This window comes from Dreissena polymorpha, chromosome 12, assembly GCF_020536995.1.
Source record: "Dreissena polymorpha isolate Duluth1 chromosome 12, UMN_Dpol_1.0, whole genome shotgun sequence".
NCBI lineage: Eukaryota > Metazoa > Mollusca > Bivalvia > Myida > Dreissenidae > Dreissena > Dreissena polymorpha.
The window spans coordinates 76300906-76320049 of NC_068366.1; the positions used below are offsets into that span (position 1 = coordinate 76300906).

General features: G+C 37.4%; 1 protein-coding gene across 4 annotated transcripts in view; it reads left to right on the forward strand.

Moving 5' to 3' along the window:
* The window catches only part of LOC127853725 (nuclear pore complex protein Nup153-like), a 63267-nt gene that overhangs the window by 15699 nt on the left and 28424 nt on the right, over nt 1-19144 (forward strand). For 3 of the 4 annotated variants that reach the window (XR_008036726.1, XM_052388465.1, XM_052388468.1), the window contains exons 7-15: nt 4229-4354; nt 5918-5968; nt 9151-9171; nt 9803-9916; nt 10743-10886; nt 12127-12411; nt 14357-14555; nt 15467-15697; nt 18901-19044. Coding sequence is in view for 3 of the 4 variants with exons in the window: in XM_052388465.1 (XP_052244425.1) it covers nt 4229-4354; nt 5918-5968; nt 9151-9171; nt 9803-9916; nt 10743-10886; nt 12127-12411; nt 14357-14555; nt 15467-15697; nt 18901-19044 (1315 nt within the window). In the remaining variant the exon portion in view is untranslated. The remainder of the gene's footprint in view (nt 1-4228; nt 4355-5917; nt 5969-9150; nt 9172-9802; nt 9917-10742; nt 10887-12126; nt 12412-14356; nt 14556-15466; nt 15698-18900; nt 19045-19144) is intronic. The other variant, XM_052388466.1, reaches the window with a different exon arrangement.

Here is a 19144-nt window from a genome sequence, read left to right on the forward strand (position 1 = left end):
TTTGTTCAAATTATGCCCCTGGGGTCAAATTTGACCCTGCCCCGGGAGGTCAAACAATTGAAAATTTGCTTATATAAGGCTTATTTTGTGCAAACTTTAAAAATCTTCTTGTCCATAACCATTGGGCCTAGGGCTACCAAATTTGCCATGTAGTGACATCTTATAGTCCTCTACCAAGTTTGTTCAAATTATGCCCCTGGGGTTAAATTTGACCCTGCCACGGGGGGGTTAAAAAAGTGAAAATTTGCTTATATAAGGCCTATTTTGTGCAAACTTTAAAAATCTTCTTGTCCATAACCATTGGGCCTTGGGCTACCAAATTTGCTATGTAGTGACATCTTATAGTCCTCTACCAAGTTTGTTCAAATTATGCCCCTGGGATCAAATTTGACCCTGCCCCGGGGGGGTTAAAAAATTGAAAATTTGCTTATATAAGGCCTATTTTGTGCAAACTTTAAAAATCTTGTTGTCCATAACCATTGGGCCTAGGGCTACCAAATTTGCTATGTAGTGACATCTTATAGTCCTCTACCAAGTTTGTTCAAATTATGCCCCTGGGGTCAAATTTGACCCTGCCCCGGGGGTTAAAAAATTGAAAATTTGCTTATATAAGGCCTATTTTGTGCAAACTTTAAATATCTTCTTGTCCATAACCATTGGGCCTAGGGCTACCAAATTTTGTATGAAGTGACATCTCATAGTCCTCTATTAAGTTTGTTCAAATTATGCCCCTGGGGTAAAATTTGACCCTGCCCCGGGGGTCAAAAAATTGAACATTTGCTTATATTAGGCCTATTTTGTGAAAACTTTAAAAATCTTCATGTCCAAAACCATTTGGCCAAGGGCTACCAAATTTGGTATGTAGTGACATCGGCCAAGGGCTACCAAATTTGGTATGTAGTGACATCTTATAGTCCTCTACCAAGTTTGTGCAAATTATGCTCCTGGGGTCAAATTTGACCCTGCTCCGGGGGGTCAAAAAATTGAAAATTTGCTAATATAAGGCCTATTTTGTGCGAACTTAACAAATCTTCTCGTCCATAACCATTGGGCCTAGGGCAACCAAATTTGCTATGTAGTGACATCTTATAGTCCTCTACCAAGTTTGTTCAAATTATGCCCCTGGGATCAAATTTGACCCTGCCCCGGGGGGTTAAAAATTGAAAATTTGCTTATATAAGGCCTATTTTGTGCAAACTTTAAAAATCTTGTTGTCCATAACCATTGGGCCTAGGGCTACCAAATTTGCTATGTAGTGACATCTTATAGTCCTCTACCAAGTTTGTTCAAATTATGCCCCTGGGGTCAAATTTGACCCTGCCCCAGGGGTCACAAAATTGAACATATGCTTATATTGGGCCCATATTGTGCAAACTATAAAAATCTTCTTGTCCATAACCATTGGGCCTATTTCTACCAAATTCGGTATGTAGTGACATCTAATAGTTCTTTACTTAGTTTGTTCAAATTATGCCCCTAGGAACAAATTTGATTGATTTTAAAAACACAACTTCCATGAACATGATATAATTATTACAAGGAAAGTCAATATATGATACTGCACGGTAAACTCAAACTTTGTATCCAAGAGAAGGTGTTGAAATTAATGAAGTGCAATGTTCTTAACTATCGTATATGCTGCTTTTTAATAACTAATGATTCATTGTTCCATTTGTGAATCGTGACTGATCATGAATTGTTGAAATGATTGTCAATTGCTCAAAAATCCATATATATTTCTGACCATTTTATAATTTTCTTAATATAAGTTATGAATTGATCTTAGAAGTCAAATGTATTACTTAATTAAATACATTTATAAATATCAAGAAATAATCTTTAGATTATCATAATATTCTCAGGCCTGTTGGTCTTAGGGATGTGTGGGTTGATGAGCAATTTCTCCTTTTATCACAATTATTTCTACCCTACCTGATCATTTCCTTCATATTCCATTTTAATTCAATTGACGTCTGCAACCTCTTTCAAATTGGGAAAGTCCAAAATGTGTTGTTTGGTAAAGGGTTAAGGCATTTTGATTCCTATGGGTCTTGTGAATCTGTTTCAAATCAAATGCGTAGATTTGATCTTTAGCAACTAAAAATATGTGAAATAGAAAGAACGACAATATCTTTTGGAGAGATAAATATACCTACGTTATAAGCAAAGGACCTGTGCAACAATTCCGAGGCTTTTTTGTCTGTTTAGTTAACACGGTAGTAACTTTTTCCAGATATAAAAATGCTCACCCTTCCAACTTTAAGCGCCCAGTGGGACGAGGGATAGAAAGAGAAAGTCACATGCTTGAGTACATTAATTTTCAACCCATGCGCATTACACGTTTTTATCGCAAAGAAAAAACAGTGGAGCGATACAGGGCCATCATGGCCCTTTTGTTTTGTGTGTGTTTGTTTGCGCCAACTTTAACATTTGCAATAACTTTTGCAATATTGAAGATAGCAACTTGATATTTGGCATGCATGTGTATCTCATGGAGCTGCACATTTTGAGTGGTGAAAGGTCAAGGTCATCCTTCAAGGTCAAAGGTCAAATATATAGCTTCAAGGCGACGCAAAAGGGGACATAGTGTTTCTGACAAACACATATCTTGTTTGAAAATTAACTTTGCTGTAGAGTAGAAACCTGAGGTCATTTCTGAGATGAAGTATGTTTTCTTATATTTGTTTTGTTTTACTGATTATTATTTACAAATATAAATCTGGTAGATTTGTGTAGCCTGTTTTTGGTCTTATTAAAGATAAGCATAAAAACAGCCCTTTCTGACAGCACTTCTTTGTAGTGTTATAAAAAATTATATTTTACTATCTTATATCTTAGTTACAATTTTTGATTGATATTATTTAGACTTCTTATGGAGCCTGTGCATGTGCGTAAAGCATTGTTACAGATTAGCTTGTGCAGTCTGCACTGACTAGTTAGTTACAAAACTTTCCTACTAGACTGGATTTTTGCTTAGTTTAGAAGAAACCTCCTTTTAATGATAAATACGATTTACACGGAAAGTTATGTCCCTTATCAGCCTTGGCAGACAGCACAGGCTAGTGTGGGACAACACTTAATACACATGCATTTAGCCAATTAAGGTAGCAACTCTTTCAGCTCTATGTTCAACAACTCTGTACTGAAACCATAATCAATATGATGCTACTTTTTGTTTTTGCATAGCATTAGTGGATTTTAACACCTCTGTGTTGTAGCTGTCATTCCTCTGTGTTGTAGCTATCATTCCTCTGTGTTGTAGCTGTCATTCCTCTGTGTTGTAGCTGTCATTCCTCTGTATTGTAGCTGTCATTCCTCTGTATTGTAGCTGTCATTCCTCTGTGTTGTAGCTGTCATTCCTCTGTGTTGTAGCTGTCATTCCTCTGGGTTGTAGCTGTCATTCCTCTGTGTTGTAGCTGCCATTCCTCTGTGTTGTAGCTGGTCATTCCTCTGTATTGTAGCTGCCATTCCTCTGTGTTGTAGCTGTCATTCCTCTGCATTGTAGCTGTCATTCCTCTGTGTTGTAGCTGTCATTCCTCTTTGTTGAAGCTGTCATTCCTCTGTATTGTAGTTGTCATTCCTCTGTGTTGTAGCTGTCATTCCTATGTGTTATAGCTGTCATTCCTCTGTATTGTAGCTGTCATTCCTCTGTATTGTAGCTGTCATTCCTCTGTACTGAAGCTGTCATTCCTCTGCGTTGTAGCTGTCATTCCTCTGCGCTGTAGCTGTCATTCCTCTGCATTTAGCTGTCATTGCTCTGTGTTGTAGCAGTCATTCCTCTGTGTTGTAGCTGTCATTCTTCTGCATTGTAGCTGTCATTCCTCTGTGTTGTAGCTGTCATTCCTCTGTGTTGTAGCTGTCATTCCTCTGATTTGTAGCTGTCATTCCTCTGTGTTGTAGCTGATATTCCTCTGTGTTGTAGCTGTCATTACTCTGTGTTGTAGCTGTCATTACTCTGTATTGTAGCTGTCATTCCTCTGTGTTGTTACTGTCATTCCTCTGTGTTGTAGTTGTCATTCCTTTGTATTGTCGCTGTCATTCCTCTGTGTTGTCGCTGTCATTTGTCTGTGTTGTAGCTGTCATTCCTCTGTGTTGTAGCTCTCATTCCTCTGTGTTGTAGCTGTCATTCCTGTGTTGTAGCTGTCATTCCTCTGTGTTGTAGCTGTTATTCCTCTGTGTTGTAGCTGTCATTCCTCTGATTTGTAGCTGTTATTCTTCTGTGTTGTAGCTGTCCGTGCCTGTGAAGGCGTTCATGAAGGCCAGGCCCCGTGTGAACCCCAGCCAAGAGGCTGTGACCAGCTCCACCGCCAAGAGGATCCTGGAGGCTCTTGACAAGATGCCTACACCACTCAATGTAATCAGCCTGTCCAACATCTTCAATTCTAAATGGAACCAGTAGTTTTGTTTTAAACCTTTTTGTTTTAGCTCCATTGCATCAAAAGTCTTAGGCTTATTGAAATGCTCTCGACTTTGTTTTCTGGATAGAACCAGTACTTGGTCTCATCTGATGATATCTAAAGAAAGCTCCCACAGTGGGGATCGAAACCATGACCAATTTGTCGCTGGCAGACACCACTATAAGTTTTATGCTTGGTCATATATGTGCATTTTGAAGTGGTAAACCTATTGAATGAGAAGTTTGGCAGAGCCTTCCTAAAGAACGTCCGAGTACAGGGTTTTTTTTTAGAGAAAGGGGAAGACGCTGGACGCTGGGTGAAAGGGGAAAAAAGAGTGCGAAAGAGACATATTAGGGGAAAAAAATAAAAACTGTTCATTTCAATGTCTATAACTCCTCAAAAGAGGCTTGTCTCTGTCCTTTTTGTTCTTAAACACATTTAACACGTATTAAAGTCAAAGTCCTTAATAAAGTTGCAGGTGTAGATCTAATAATGGAAAATGTTTTCAACTATATTTCTGTACTGGGGCCGGGGGACGATGTATATTTTGTGATTTCAATTTCATGATGAATGGGTTGACGATCTTGATCTGCTACTGTATTGGAAGGGAAAGGAGCGGCAGCTGCCGATTGTCTACTTTCACTTTCACAATGTTCGATGTTGATTACCTCAGAATCCTGCTGGGTTATAACGGTTTTCGATGATTCTTTCTTAAAAAATGCCTCGATGCGTTCAGTATCTTCCGAGTCCGAATGTTTTATTTTTTTGTGTAAGAACGCCAATTGTGAGACATTTTTTCTGTTTTCACGTTTATATCTTGGCTTGCACATAGCCCGGATGAAAATTCGACTGGTTTCCGGTATTTAATTGACGAAACACCCTTCTCGCGCAAGACCGGTATCCAGTAAAATAGTCACATGATTATTACGATTAGTTGCCCAGTTTACATGACGTAATTTAAGAGCTATATTTAGAATAATTGGGATTCCCAGATTTTTTGTGTTCGTCTGGAGAGAGAGAGCGAGATCGTTGAACATGGTGCAAATTGGATGATTGTCGAATGCCCAAAGGAAAAATAAACATTTCTTTGAGAGAAAATATTATATTTTGGTGAAAAATGATATTTTTGGTGGGGAAATTGTATATTGAGGGGAAAAATTCTGGTAGGGGAAGACGCCGAATATCGGCGTCACTTTCTTAGTAAAAAAAAACCCTGGAGTAGTTTAACCCTTTCCTGCTCAGGACCAAAATGAAAATGGCTATGTGCAACTGACATCAGTACCTTAGGCTTGGAAATAAAGCCTATTAAGCTCGTATCTAGTAAGAAAGTTCTTAAATTTAAGTAAATTTTCTAGGGAATTACAAGTGGGTATATGATTTGTAAGTAGTTAAATTACTTAAATGACTTATATGACTGATTCACTGCCAAAAAAATGTCACTTGCTTCACTTGTTGTTATGACTAACTCAAATGTTCTGCTAAAGGAAGGTTTATCATGCAAAGCATTGACTTCTCTTCAGGATGCTAGAAGAATACCAATGATGATGCCTAGACAGTGGACAGAGAGTCCTGTAAGTGCATCTACCTTGCAATATACATTGCCCAGTATTCACCAACCTTAATAGCATAGACATTACTCTTTCCTGCTCAAAAGCAAAGTAAAATGGACCATATGCAACCAGCATAAAACATGGACAGCCAGCAGTCTCTTCAGGTTTTATGATATTTGCTGATAATGAGTTTCTAAGGATTGGAAATGAAAACTCAAGTCAAGTGAGAAATGTCTTAAAATTGATTTAGATTTTCGAAGAAACTTCTAATGCAACAAAGTGTGTATCTGAGTTGTAAAGAGTCAACGCAGACAAAATTAAACTCTTGTATCCAATATATATTTATATATATATCAGTTAAGTGATAGATAAAGAATTCTTGAATAAGGGTCACTGAATACTGTATATCATTCAGATTAATATATGTACTTGAACATAACTGAAGTCTTTGGCAAAGAGTTGGTTGGTAAATACAGGACTTATGCCAGTATTTACCAAGTTCTTATGGAAGGTCTAAACTTTTCTGTCCCTAATTTAATAAAACCATGAAATTATCTTTAATAATTGAAGAGCATGATCAGCTTTCAATTACGGACACTATTCTGCATACACTTTCTGATTTGCTGACTGGTTTAAGTTAATTAAGTTTATTTTTGGAATAATTCCCAGAATAAAGCAATGTTGATGCGTATTTTACTAATTGTAATTATGTCTGTCAATCTTCGTGCTAAGAATCTTTGTGAATGTGTACCTAGATGAAATTTATAAGTCGTAAAACAGTACTGTAGAACAAAATAATGGATCATGTGGATGCATCATGCGGCGTCTCATCTGGGTCACGTCTGGGTCTGATTGCCAAGGCCTTTTTTCTAGGCATAAATGGGTCAATTGTTAAACTTTGATTTGACTCCTTTCTAATATATATTAAGTTACAAGTCTAAACATGTGTACCTTTTTAGTTCATCTATTTTTTGAAGAAAAAAAATGAGCTATTGTCATCACCTTGGCGTCGGCGTCAGCATCGGCTTCAGGTTAAGTTTTGTGTCATTATGAGGGGACTGGGCAGGCAAAGTAAGATGACTCTGGCGTGCATTTTGACAGAATTATGTGCCCTTTTTATTCTTATAAATTTAAAAATTTGGTTAAGTTTTGTGTTTAGGTCCATTTTATTCCTTAAGTATCAAAGCTATTGCTTTCATACTTGCAACACTTACTTACTATCATAAGGGAACTGTGCAGGCAAAGTTATGTAACTCTGACTGGCATTTTGACAAAATTATGTGCCCTTTTTATACTTAGAAAATTGAAAATTTGGTAAAGTTTTGTGTTTAGGTCCACTTTATTCCTATACTATCAAAGCTATTGCTTTCATACTTGCAACACTTACTAACTATCTTAAGGGGACTGTGCAGGCAATGTTATGTAACTCTGACTGGCATTTTGACAGAATTATGGGCCCTTAGAAATTGAAAATTTGATTAAGTTTTGTGTTTTGGTCCACATTACCCCTTAAGTATCATAGATATTGCTTTCATACTTGGAACACTTGCAAACTATCATTAGGGGACAGTATTGGACAAGTTGCATAACTCTGGTTGTCATTTTGACGGAATCATGGCCCTTTTTTTACTTAATAACTTTGAATATAAGGTTAAATTTTGTGTTTAGATCCACTTTACTTCTAAAGTATCAAGGCTATTGCTTTAGAACTTCAAATACTTTTATGCTAACATGAGGGTACTGTACATGGCAAGTTGAATTTTGCCCTGACCTTTGAATTATTTTATTTTTAAATTTTGCTAAAATTGCCAAAACTTCTTTATTATGCCCCCCTTCGAAGAAGAGGGGGTTTATTGCTTTGCTCATGTCGGTCGGTCTGTCAGTCCGTCCACCAGGTGGTTGTCAGATGATACCCAGTCTCCGCCAAACATGGTCGGACCGACGGACATGTCCTGTAAAATTTTGTAAGGTCCGGCCTGTCGGTCTAATTTACAGGACCGGTAAAAAAAATAGAACGAAACTGTTGATTATTTATGTTTTTACGGCTCTGAAAGTTTTCCGCGGTATAAAAATAGCTAACGCGTCTTTCCGTTCCTACGCTCTACTCTACGGAATATTGCGATGCACTTGATTGGTCCATTTTTTGCGTCGTTACCATATGACGAATGCTCGTCAGGACATTCTAAATCCATGACGGCCTAGTCGCTGATTAAGATAATTATAAATCTGATTATTAAATGATACAAATATCAATTTGTATGGACATAATCGAGATAGTTATAAATAATTGTGATCATCTTAATTTGCTATGTCATGATCTTGACTGTCAATGTCCCTGCAAGAAAATCAATTATCTAGGCGGCCGTCGGTTTAGGCCTTATTGACCAGATTCCTCTCTGACATGCGCACTGAGACTTAGCAACAAGAATCAACAAACGCTACCGCTGAGTTTGAAAACTGTTTGAAAAATGTTTCTACGATATTACGAGGGAGCGACTCCCGGTGGAAAACGACCGGCACCACCTGATTCTTCGGAAAAACAGAAAGAGAAGTGGAAAAAATATGAAGAAAAAATGAAAATGAAATGCTCCTTAAATCTTTTTGTACATAGTGCAATTATAATGATAAATGTGTTCAATAGTTTTCAGAACATGTTTTACCAAACTAAACAAGTACCATGTATGGTCGCTTTTCGTGTGATTGTATTAATATAGTTATGTAGTTGGTAGGTCCTGTAAAAAAAGAGAAGGTCCTGTATTTTTTCCCAGTTTACAGGACCTACTGTCCTGTAAAAATTTGACTAGTTTGGCGGAGACTGGATACCTCAAGAACGCTTGGGCCTAGGATCATGAAACTTCATAGGTACATTGATCATGACTGGCAGATGACCCCTATTGATTTTGAGGTCACTAGGTCAAAGGTCAAGGTCACAGGTGAAGGTCACAGTTACTGGAAATAGGCATTTTAAGGATTTAGCATGGTTCAAACAAGGGAAACAACTACTGTTTATGCATGTTCTTTTTGTTACAGCATTTGCCTCCCTTGTAATATATTTAAATTTTACCAAATGTAAGGCTAACTGCATTTTTGTAATGCATTGTATCAACCACCACCACCGCCACCACCACCACCGCCACCACCACCACCACCACCAATTTTTTAACAAACAATTTTAACCAACGATTGTATTGTTTGTTTTTCAGTCATTCTTCTCAAGAGATAGGGTAAGTGGAAATATTTTTGTTTGTTTGAAGGTTGCGTGTCTGTGTGTTTTACATTTACTATTTTGAGATTGGAATGTAGATAAACTGACATCAACAAATATATGAAAAATTTGATCCCAAAAGTGGAATATAATAAGTAATACAAATTTAGTGCTTGAAAAGAAATGATAAACTGAAGGGTTTAGAATGCAAATTTGGAAAAAAGAGGATTTTTCAGCTGGGCCAATTCTCTAAAACGTGCTACATATAAAGAACATCATTATCACAAGAGTTTGGATGGAGGTATTTGGCTTAAATTGTACGTGTAGGATAGCTTTTGTGCAGACCCAGCTTGGAGAGCACAATAATTATTATCATTTAAGTTTATTACTAAAATGTGAAATAACAGGTTGGGTTGTGTTGGAAAGTTTCTTTTCATATGCATGGTTGTAATTTCTCCTCCTTTCTTCTGATTTTCCCCCTTTCCATTAATTTTACAAATAGTTATTCTTTGCTGGATGAATACACAAATGAGTTAAGTTGAATCCAGTAAGGAGATTAGGGCATGGACCTCCCCTTAGTTGGTTCTTAAATCACACCCTTGATCTGATAGAACACATTTACTTACTATAAATTTCTATCGTGTCTGCAGACTTCCCCTCGCTCAGGGCCCCCCACACAGAAACTGAACATCAGCTCCCAGGCATCCATTAGTAGGAACAGGCAGGTCACCTTCGCCTCCAGTGACACCAGCGTTCAGGACAAGGTAGGGCATGCCACCTTATCCCTTTACCACTCAGATGCGCTTTTTTGATGCTTTTTCAGTCCGTAGAAAATCAAATTAAATTAAAAACCGTTCTTACTAAGTTTTAAAGGCTTGATTTCAACCCTAAGGTACTGATGAGAAGCAAACATAAAACCTGAATAGACTGTTAAGTTACTAGCTGCCTGTTCTTCTTTTAGGCTGGTTGCACGTAGCCATTTGAAATTGCTCTAGGAAAACTGCTCTGAAATGTATGTGCTTTAAGTCTCATCCCAGATTAGTATGTGCAGTCTGCACAGGCTATTAAGGATTAACACTTTCGGCTTCTATGGTTTTTCTGTTTGAAAGGAGGTCTCTTAAAAGAAGATCTTATGTAGGCTGAATGTTTTGTACCTGATGAGCCTGGATGGACTGCAGAGGCCAATCAGGGATCACAGATTTCCTTCTTTAAAAACGGATTTTTTTTTTATCATGCAATTTTCCCCAAATTTCAAGCTTACTTTTGGCAATTGTTTCCCATTTTCAATTTAATATTCCCTCCAAAATGGAAGACTCTTTCCCCAAATGAAGACAAAAAGCCCTGAAACATTTCCTTGACCTGCTGTAAAATAAATTGCTTGGTAAGGCTTCTAATTTAGGTGACTGAGTATATAGCTGTTCATAAGTGTCAAAGGACAAGCATGCCATGAACTGCAAATTTCCACTTGAATATCTGAGTGCAAAACTATGTCTCAATTTGTCTATTTTATTGCATTTTAAAACAGTACCATTTATACATTCCTGTGCTTCTCAAACAACAATCTCGATTATTTTTATCTGTTGTTTTCAGACTGAGAGGGCCCCTGCCCGGCACCAGGACACAGTGATTTTAGACCCACAGGGTGGCAATGCGTCCGGTAAAATGAAGAGGGATAAATCGTACCACAGGGGCAGTGCCTCGGTCAAGCCAGTGACACTGGACGAGGAGGAAACGGTAAACATGCAGTGCTCCGTATTAATTATGTAAGAGTTACCCGTAGCCGAAATAGCACATGGCTACTAAAATTGATAGGTAAATTCCCAAAATGGCTATGAAAATTTATTTTAATTATTTTTACAATAAAGATTTTACTATTTCTGGGCTAACATTAAAATAACATGCATTTTGGTTACAAATTAAGATTTCTTAGCGCCAACCTAAAAGAGCGGCATGCAAAAATAGGCCTTAACACATGTTTGAAGTTTTGAGCTCCAGATATGCCTCTATATCTGTATACTTAAATGAGGAGTCCACATTTCAGCTTCTGAGACCAGGAAACCTTACATGACTTTTTGAGTGTGTGTGTTTTTTCCACCTTTTGGGGAAAGGTGGCTGGAGCGTTCTCTTAGGAAATTTTATAATAATGGGAGAATTTCATTCTAGCATTGTTCTGTGTTTTTAATTTTTTCTTTTGTAATAAAAATCATGCAATTTTTTATACAAATGCTTATTATATTATGATCCACATTGCTGTAGTTCAAGTTGTTGGAATTAGAATATTTACGAAGATGCGTTTAACGTGGTCATTTGTGTCCATTTTGAAAATAAAGCTTACATTGAGAGCAGGATATGAGCAAATGTGTATACTTGTTTTAGCAGGGGAATGGGCCCTAAAAAATCATTAACATAGTGGACATAGTAGCTCCTGATCTAGAGCAATAAACTGACCACATATGACATAGTACCCATTTTCGCACAATGCATCTCTTATCTTGATGATGTTTCAAAACTGGCTCTAAGCAATAAATATCATAAAATATAGTATCTAAACAATATGTAATCCCTTTTAATGTTGTTCAGAAAGATAGATGTATTATTTTATTAAACGAATATCCTTGTGGGAAAATATGAAAATACACCAGTTCAAAAAAATGTTCACATTTTCACAACGTTTATATATATTGAGCCTTACTCTGTGAAATTAGGGCTTAATGCATGTGGCTAAAGTGTTGTTCCAGATTACCCTGTGCAGTCGCACAGGCTTATCAGGGACAACAATTTCCACCTGAACTGGATTTTGGATAATAAGAGACTTCCTTTCAGCGAAAACTTCAATACAAGCGGAAACTTTTGTTGCTGTGTTGGCTGCACAGGATAATTATGAAAAGACATTATCATACATGCATTAAGCCCATTTTTCTCAGAGCGAGACTTGTATATGCAAGTATACACAACATATCCCAATATTATTTAGGTAATTATCCCTGACCTGAAGACGGACTTCACTCTACCAGTGTCCTCTTTCTCATTGCCCAAGTTTACCTTCGGCGGTCAGCAATCAAAGGGCTCCATCACAATACCAGCTACTGGGCAGACCAAGTCAAACACTTCTAATGCCACTTCTAATGCCACTTCTTCTGCTAACAGCATTTCCATGGCTTCACCAGAAAAAACGAACATGAATTTCACGTTTTCCTCTCCCATTGTTGAGACTGTACCTGTGAACAAACCAGAGTCTCCGGAAAAAAGGGCATTTGGTGTATGGACGCTTTTCTGTTTTTAGCTCACCTGAGCACAACGTGCTCATGGAGAGCTTTTGTGATCGCCTTTTGTCCGTTGTGCGTTGTGCGGCATCAGCATTTGCCTTGTTAACTCTCTAGAGGGCACATTTATTGTCCAATCTTCATGAAATTTTGTCAGAAGATTGGTCTCCCTGATATCTTGAATGAGTTCGAAAATGGAAACGTTTGCTTGAAAAACATGGCTGCCAAGGGGTGGGGCAATTTTCCTAATATGGCTATAGTAAAATCTTGTTAACACTCTAGAGGCCACATTTATCGTCTAATCTTCATGAAACTTGGTCAGAAGATTCATCCCAATAATATCTTGGATGAGTTCGAAAATGATGCCGCCTGGTTGAAAAACATGGCTGCCAGGGGGCGGGGGCATTTTTCCTTATATGACTATAGTAAAACCTTGTTAACACTCGAGAGGCCACATTTATTTTCAGATCTTCATGAAAGTTGCTCAGAAGATTTGTCCCAATGATATCTTGGATGAGTTCAAAAATGGTAACCTTTGCTTGAAAAACATGGCTGTCAAGGGGCGGGTCATTTTCCCTTATATGGCTATATATGGCTAAAGTACAATCTTGTTAACACTCTAGAGGCCACATTTATAGTCCGATCTTCATGAAACTCGGTCAGAAGATTCATCCCAATAATATCTTGGACGAGTTCAAAAATGATGCTGGTTGGTTGAAAAACATGGCCACCACGGGGGCGGGGCATTTTTCCATATATGGCTATAGTAAAACCTTGTTAACACTCTAGAGGTCACATTTATTTTCCGATCATCATGAAACTTGGTCAGAAGATTTGTCCCAATGATATCTTGGATGAGTTTGAAAATGGTTTTGGTTGCTTTAAAAACATGGCCACCAGGGGGGGGCGGGGCATTATTTCTTATATGTCTTTAGTAAAACCTTGTTAACACTCTAGAGACCACATTTATTGTCCAGTCTTCATGAATTTGGTCAGAAGATTGGTCTCAATGATATCTTGGATTAGTGTGAAAATAATTACGTTTGCTTGAAAAACATGGCTTCCAAGGGGCGGGGCAATTTTCTTTATATGGCTATAGTAAAATCTTGTTAACACTCTAGAGGCCACATTTATAGTCCAATCTTCATGAAACTCGGTAAGAAGATTCATCCCGATAATATCTTGGACAAGTTCAAAAAAGATGCCGGTTGGTTGAAAAACATGGCTGCCAGGGGGTGGGGCATTTTTTTCTTATATGGCTATAGTAAAACCTTGTTCACACTCTAGAGGCCACATTTTTTTTTCGATCTTCATGAAACTTGGTCAGAAGATGTGTCCCAATAATTTCTTGTTATCTCAGGTGAGCGACTTTGGGCCTTTCAAACCCTCTTGTTTGTTTTGTTTTAGTAACAGTTAAGTCTACTAGTTAAAACTTGGGCTTGCTGGCTCAGTTTTTGGAGAGCTCAGCTTCGAATCTCATAAGTGTGGGCTCAATCCCTGGTCAGGCCACAAAGTTATTTGGGGATCAGTCATGTAATTGTTTGTATAGTAATTTTCTCTCCACATCTATTCAAGTATGGCAGTTGTCAGTGTTTGCCGTATGTGCACTTACTACTGATATAGCAGCTTTAACAGATAAAGGAGAACTTGGTTAAGGTACTAACGTTATGTGACTGAAATACTGTTGACAAATCCAACCCTAAAAAACAAAAGAAAGAGTATTTTCCTCATGAATGAATGCGTTTGTCCTTAAAATCTTATTTAATTGAGTTTTTTTTCATTCATGTTTGTTCTATGTATCATGCTGTATATATTGGCAATTTTTCAGTTCAAATTTCCAGATGTCAACAGTGTTACTGCTGCAATTTTGTTTGTCAATTTTATAATCATTGAGATGTTGATAGACTGATATTAAATTAGAAAATCACTTTTTCCTTCCAGGGATTTCAGTTTAGCTCTCCTTTAAGTGTTGATAAACCCGACAAGACTGTCAATCCACAACAACCACCATCATCAGCCTTCAGCAGTGCTGCAGTAACTACGTCAACAACATTTGGTAAACCTCAGTCGTCATTCTCCACTCCTCCCAGCATGGAGTTCAGCTTTGCAGCGGCTGCCAAACCCAAGACAAAACCAAATGGTATGTGGTCAGGTATTCTGTTGTAAGGTTTGACTCAGAGAAATCTGTATGAGTGAATTTGTTAGCCTGTTTGACACTGTTATTAGTCAATAGCCGCTCTTTTGGGGGTCAAATTAGGGGTCAAAACTTGGTCTCGTTCCCAATCTCAAAAGTATGTACTTTTCTCAAATGACTTAAATGACTGAATAAAATTCCCTATAAAAGAGATTTCAAAAATAAATAAATTATAATTATGTTGATGTTTTTTTTTAATAATTAATTGCGACATTTAGTATATATCCATATCCAGCCTTTTAAGTTTAACCTTATAAAATATAAAATTGAAACAGTTAATCTTTAACTTTAAGTATTTGTTTGCAAAAAACAACAACATTAATTTCTCAAGTAAACCAAAATGATGTCATGTTTTCCGAATCCAAATACCCAGCCCATTCCCAAAATAATGGAAAAAACACTGATAGCTGTTTTGGAGAATTGTGATGTTAGAAATGTAAGGTAGAAATAGACATGCATTCAGGGCCCTCAATCCATTTTAGGGGAAGCGGGTCGCTACCCATAGAAGGGGGAATTTCGCGGCGTTTCCCTTTTGGGGGGGATTTTTTACTTACTCTCTAATTATAACACTTGTACATGTTTGCACTATGTTCATTGCTTTTTTCATAATTTAGTATGTTTGACAAGATTAAATTAAAATAGAATTGAGATATAATAATCATCAGACATATCTATTTATAAAAATAAAATAATTTTTTTTTTTTTAGGGGGGAATTTTTCCCCCCAAAAGGGGAAAAAAGTATACTTTTCAGGGGGGGAAGTGCGGCCGTATTTCGGCCGTGGATTTGACTGATTGAGGGCCCTGTCTTTAAGTCCTGTTTTCCCATAACTAGGCTCAATTTGTTGTGTTTCTCCAGGCCCTTTTTCAGAAGACAGCGGGGTCAATGGTATTTTCGGTGCAGCCAGTGAGCTGAAACAAGGCAGTGTGATGGACATTTTAGGGGGCTTCTCATCATCAAAGCCTTCATCTACTGGCAGTTCTCAAACTGCAAGTGAAAAGCCATTTACTGCGACCCCGATATCTGTGCCAGGTATTGGGTCAAAGTCTGACTTCGGTGAAAGTGTAGCCAGCAAAACTGCAGAAACAAGTAAGTTATGACATGATGTTTGATTTTTTGTGTAATGGTCATAATAGTATAAATGTTCTGTGAAAAGTCTTGTATAATCTCTACTTTGTTGCTTTAGAAAAAGGCTCTTGTCTCAGGGGTGTGATTTTTCCGCGGATTTCCGCGTAAGGGGTTGTCGGGGGTCATTGCCAGGATTGGCATGAATTTGTTTAAAAAAATGGGGGAGGGGGTACGACTGATTCCGTTGACCTATTTCATAAGCTGCCTGAAAAATCTGCAGCCAAAGAAACCTTTCCTCATATTACACTGGTAGATTCTGCCTAAGCTCTTTTTTAAATGAGAGATGTCATTGGCTGTTGTTTCCCAATCTTCCAATTGAGATCTGTGTTTACAAATACGTTTCATATGTTTAAATGTCTGTTTTAAAGTTTGTCATTGCAATATGTACGCAATTTGCGTAGTCAGAATCAGTCTACAGAATTGTCCTCCCCTCTGTCTTCACCTCAATCACATCCTGTGTCTGTAAATATAGAACTGTCATTAATATGCATTATGCACTCCCCCTCTCTGTTTGTCTGTGCATGTTTTTACAAGGATTTATTGTTGATTGATTTTGCAACAATGTGCTTTTTAGCCGGATTTTTTTCGAAAAAATCTCGGCTTATAGATTGATGTTGTCGGGCGGGCGGGGGGGGCGGGCGGGCGGGCGGGGGTGGCGGCGTGCTCGAAAATGTTAAAGTTCTTATTTCATGGTATAACTTTGGTATGCTTGGACCTAGAGTCTTCAAACTTGACATGAAGGTTGGCCAGGATTAACAGATGACCACTGGTCATTTCAAGGTCATTCATTTGAAGGTCAAGGTCACTGTGACCTTCAATATAAAAAATGTTAAAGTTCTTATAACTTTGGTATGCTTGGACCTAGAGTCTTGAAACTTGACATGAAGGTTGGCCATAACTAGTTAGTAACCACTGGTCATGTCAAGGTCATTCATTTGAAGGTCAAGGTCACTGTGACCTTGAATGTAAAAATGTTAAAGTTCTTATTTCATGGTATAACTTTGGTATGCTTGGACCTAGAGTCTTCAAACTTGACATGAAGGTTGGCCAGGATTAACAGATGACCACTGGTCATTTCAAGGTCATTCATTTGAAGGTGAAGGTCACTGTGACCTTCAATATAAAAATGTTAAAGTTGTTATAACTTTGGTATGCTTGGACCTAGAGTCTTGAAACTTGACATGAAGGTTGGCCAGAACTAGTAAGTAACCACTGGACATTTCAAGGTCATTCATTTGAAGGTCAAGGTCACTGTGACCTTAATGTAAAAATGTTAAAGTTGTTATAACTTTGGTATGCTTGGACCTAGAGTCTTGAAACTTGACATGAAGGTTGGCCAGAACTAGTAAGTAACCACTGGACATTTCAAGGTCATTCATTTGAAGGTCAAGGTCACTGTGACCTTGAATGTAAAAATGTTAAAGTTCTTATTTCATGTTATAACTTTGGTATGCTTGTACCTAGAGTCTTCAAACTTGAAATAAAGATTGGCCAGTACTAGAAGATGACCACTGGTCATTTCAATGTCATTCATTTGAAGGTCAAGGTCACTGTGACCTTAAATGTTAAAATGTTAAAATTGTTATAACTTTGGTATGCTTGGACATAGAGTCTTCAAACTTGACATGAAGGTTTGCAAGCACACTTAGATGACCACTGGTCATTTCAAGGTCATTCATTCTAAGGTCAAGGTCACTGTGACCTTGAATGTAAAAATGTTAAAGTTCTTATAACTTTGGTAGGTAAAAATGTTAAAGTTCTTATTCCATGTTATAACTTTGGTATGCTTGTACCTAGAGTCTTCAAACTTGACATAAAGGTTGGCCAGTACTAGAAGATCACCACTGCTCATTTCAATGTCATTCATTTGAAGGTCAAGGTCACTGTGACCTTCAATGTTAAAATGTTAAAATTGTTATAACTTTGGTATGCTTGGACCTAGAATCTCAAACTTGACGTAAAGGTTTGCAAGCACACTTAGATGACCACTGGTCATTTCAAGGTCATTCATTTCAATGTCATTCATTTGAAGGTCAAGGTCACTGTGAACTTAAATGTTAAAATGTTAAAATTGTTGTAACTTTGGTATGCTTGGACCTAGAATCTCAAACTTGACGTAAAGGTTTGCAAGCACACTTAGATGACCACTGGTCATTTCAAGGTCATTCATTTGAAGGTCGAGGTCACTGTGACCTTGGATGTAAATATGTTAAAGTTGTTAATACTTTGGTATGCTTAGACCTAGAGTCTTTAAACTTGATATGAAGGTTGGCCAGAACTAGTAGATGACCACTGGTCATTTTAAGGTCAAGGTCACCGTGACCTTGAATGTAAAAATGTTAAAATTCTTATTTCATGGTATAACTTTCTTATGCTTGGACTTACAGTCTTCAAACTGGACATGAAGGTTGGCCAGCACTAGTAGATGACAATTGGTCATTTTAAGGTCATTGAAGGTCAAGGTCACTGTGACCTTGAATGTTAAAAATTAAAAGTTGTTTTAACTTTCGTATGCTTGGACAATGACTTTGCCATGACTAACAGATGACCACTGGTCAAGAGAACAACTGGTCATTTTAAAGTCTTTCAATTGACTGACCTTAAATGTGAATGGAAACTTCAAACAATATCTTACTAATTTGCTAATAAAAAAATTGAGATCAAACTTTCCTAATTGTCAATTCAAGTTCATATTTGTGACCTTAAATGTTATTGTTGTTCATGTATATGCATGCATTCAAAACATAACACAAGGTTTGCTCATGCCTTGAAAAGTACTTACATTTCATTTTGACCTTTGAACAATATTTCAGTAATTTAAGTATTGCATTGACAAAAACACGAAAGGTACTTTCCTGTCATTTAAATCAAAAATCCGGCTTCAATGCGGTCATCTCCGACCGCGGAACTCTTGTATATGCCGTTGAAATATATGCGAACATTAGGCCTTATAAAATAATTGATACGTCGCAATTAGTTATTTCTGTTCAGACTTCCAATTAGTTATTGTTTTATGTCCTTTTGAGTAAATGAATAAAATTTATTAGTAAGTCCATTTTAGGATGCACTTGTAAGCAAAACTTTCAGTGCATCAAACCTGTGTTCATTTATCAAAGTTTTCGAGACCTTAAGTTGAAATTTCCAATGTTTTGTTTCATTTTTAGCATCAGCCAGTGAAAAACAGTCATCATGGGGTGGCAGCTTTGGAATTGTGCCTGGCAACTGGATATGTAAAATATGCCTCATTCAAAACAAGAAAGAAGCTGAGACTTGCGGTGCCTGCCAGTCTTCTAGGCCCTCAGATAAAGGTAAGCATATGTAAAACATGCAATTTCAGTACCTGTAAAACTCTTGTTAATGAACTTTAACAGTGATTTGAGCTATACAATACTTTTGAGCCAGTTAGGA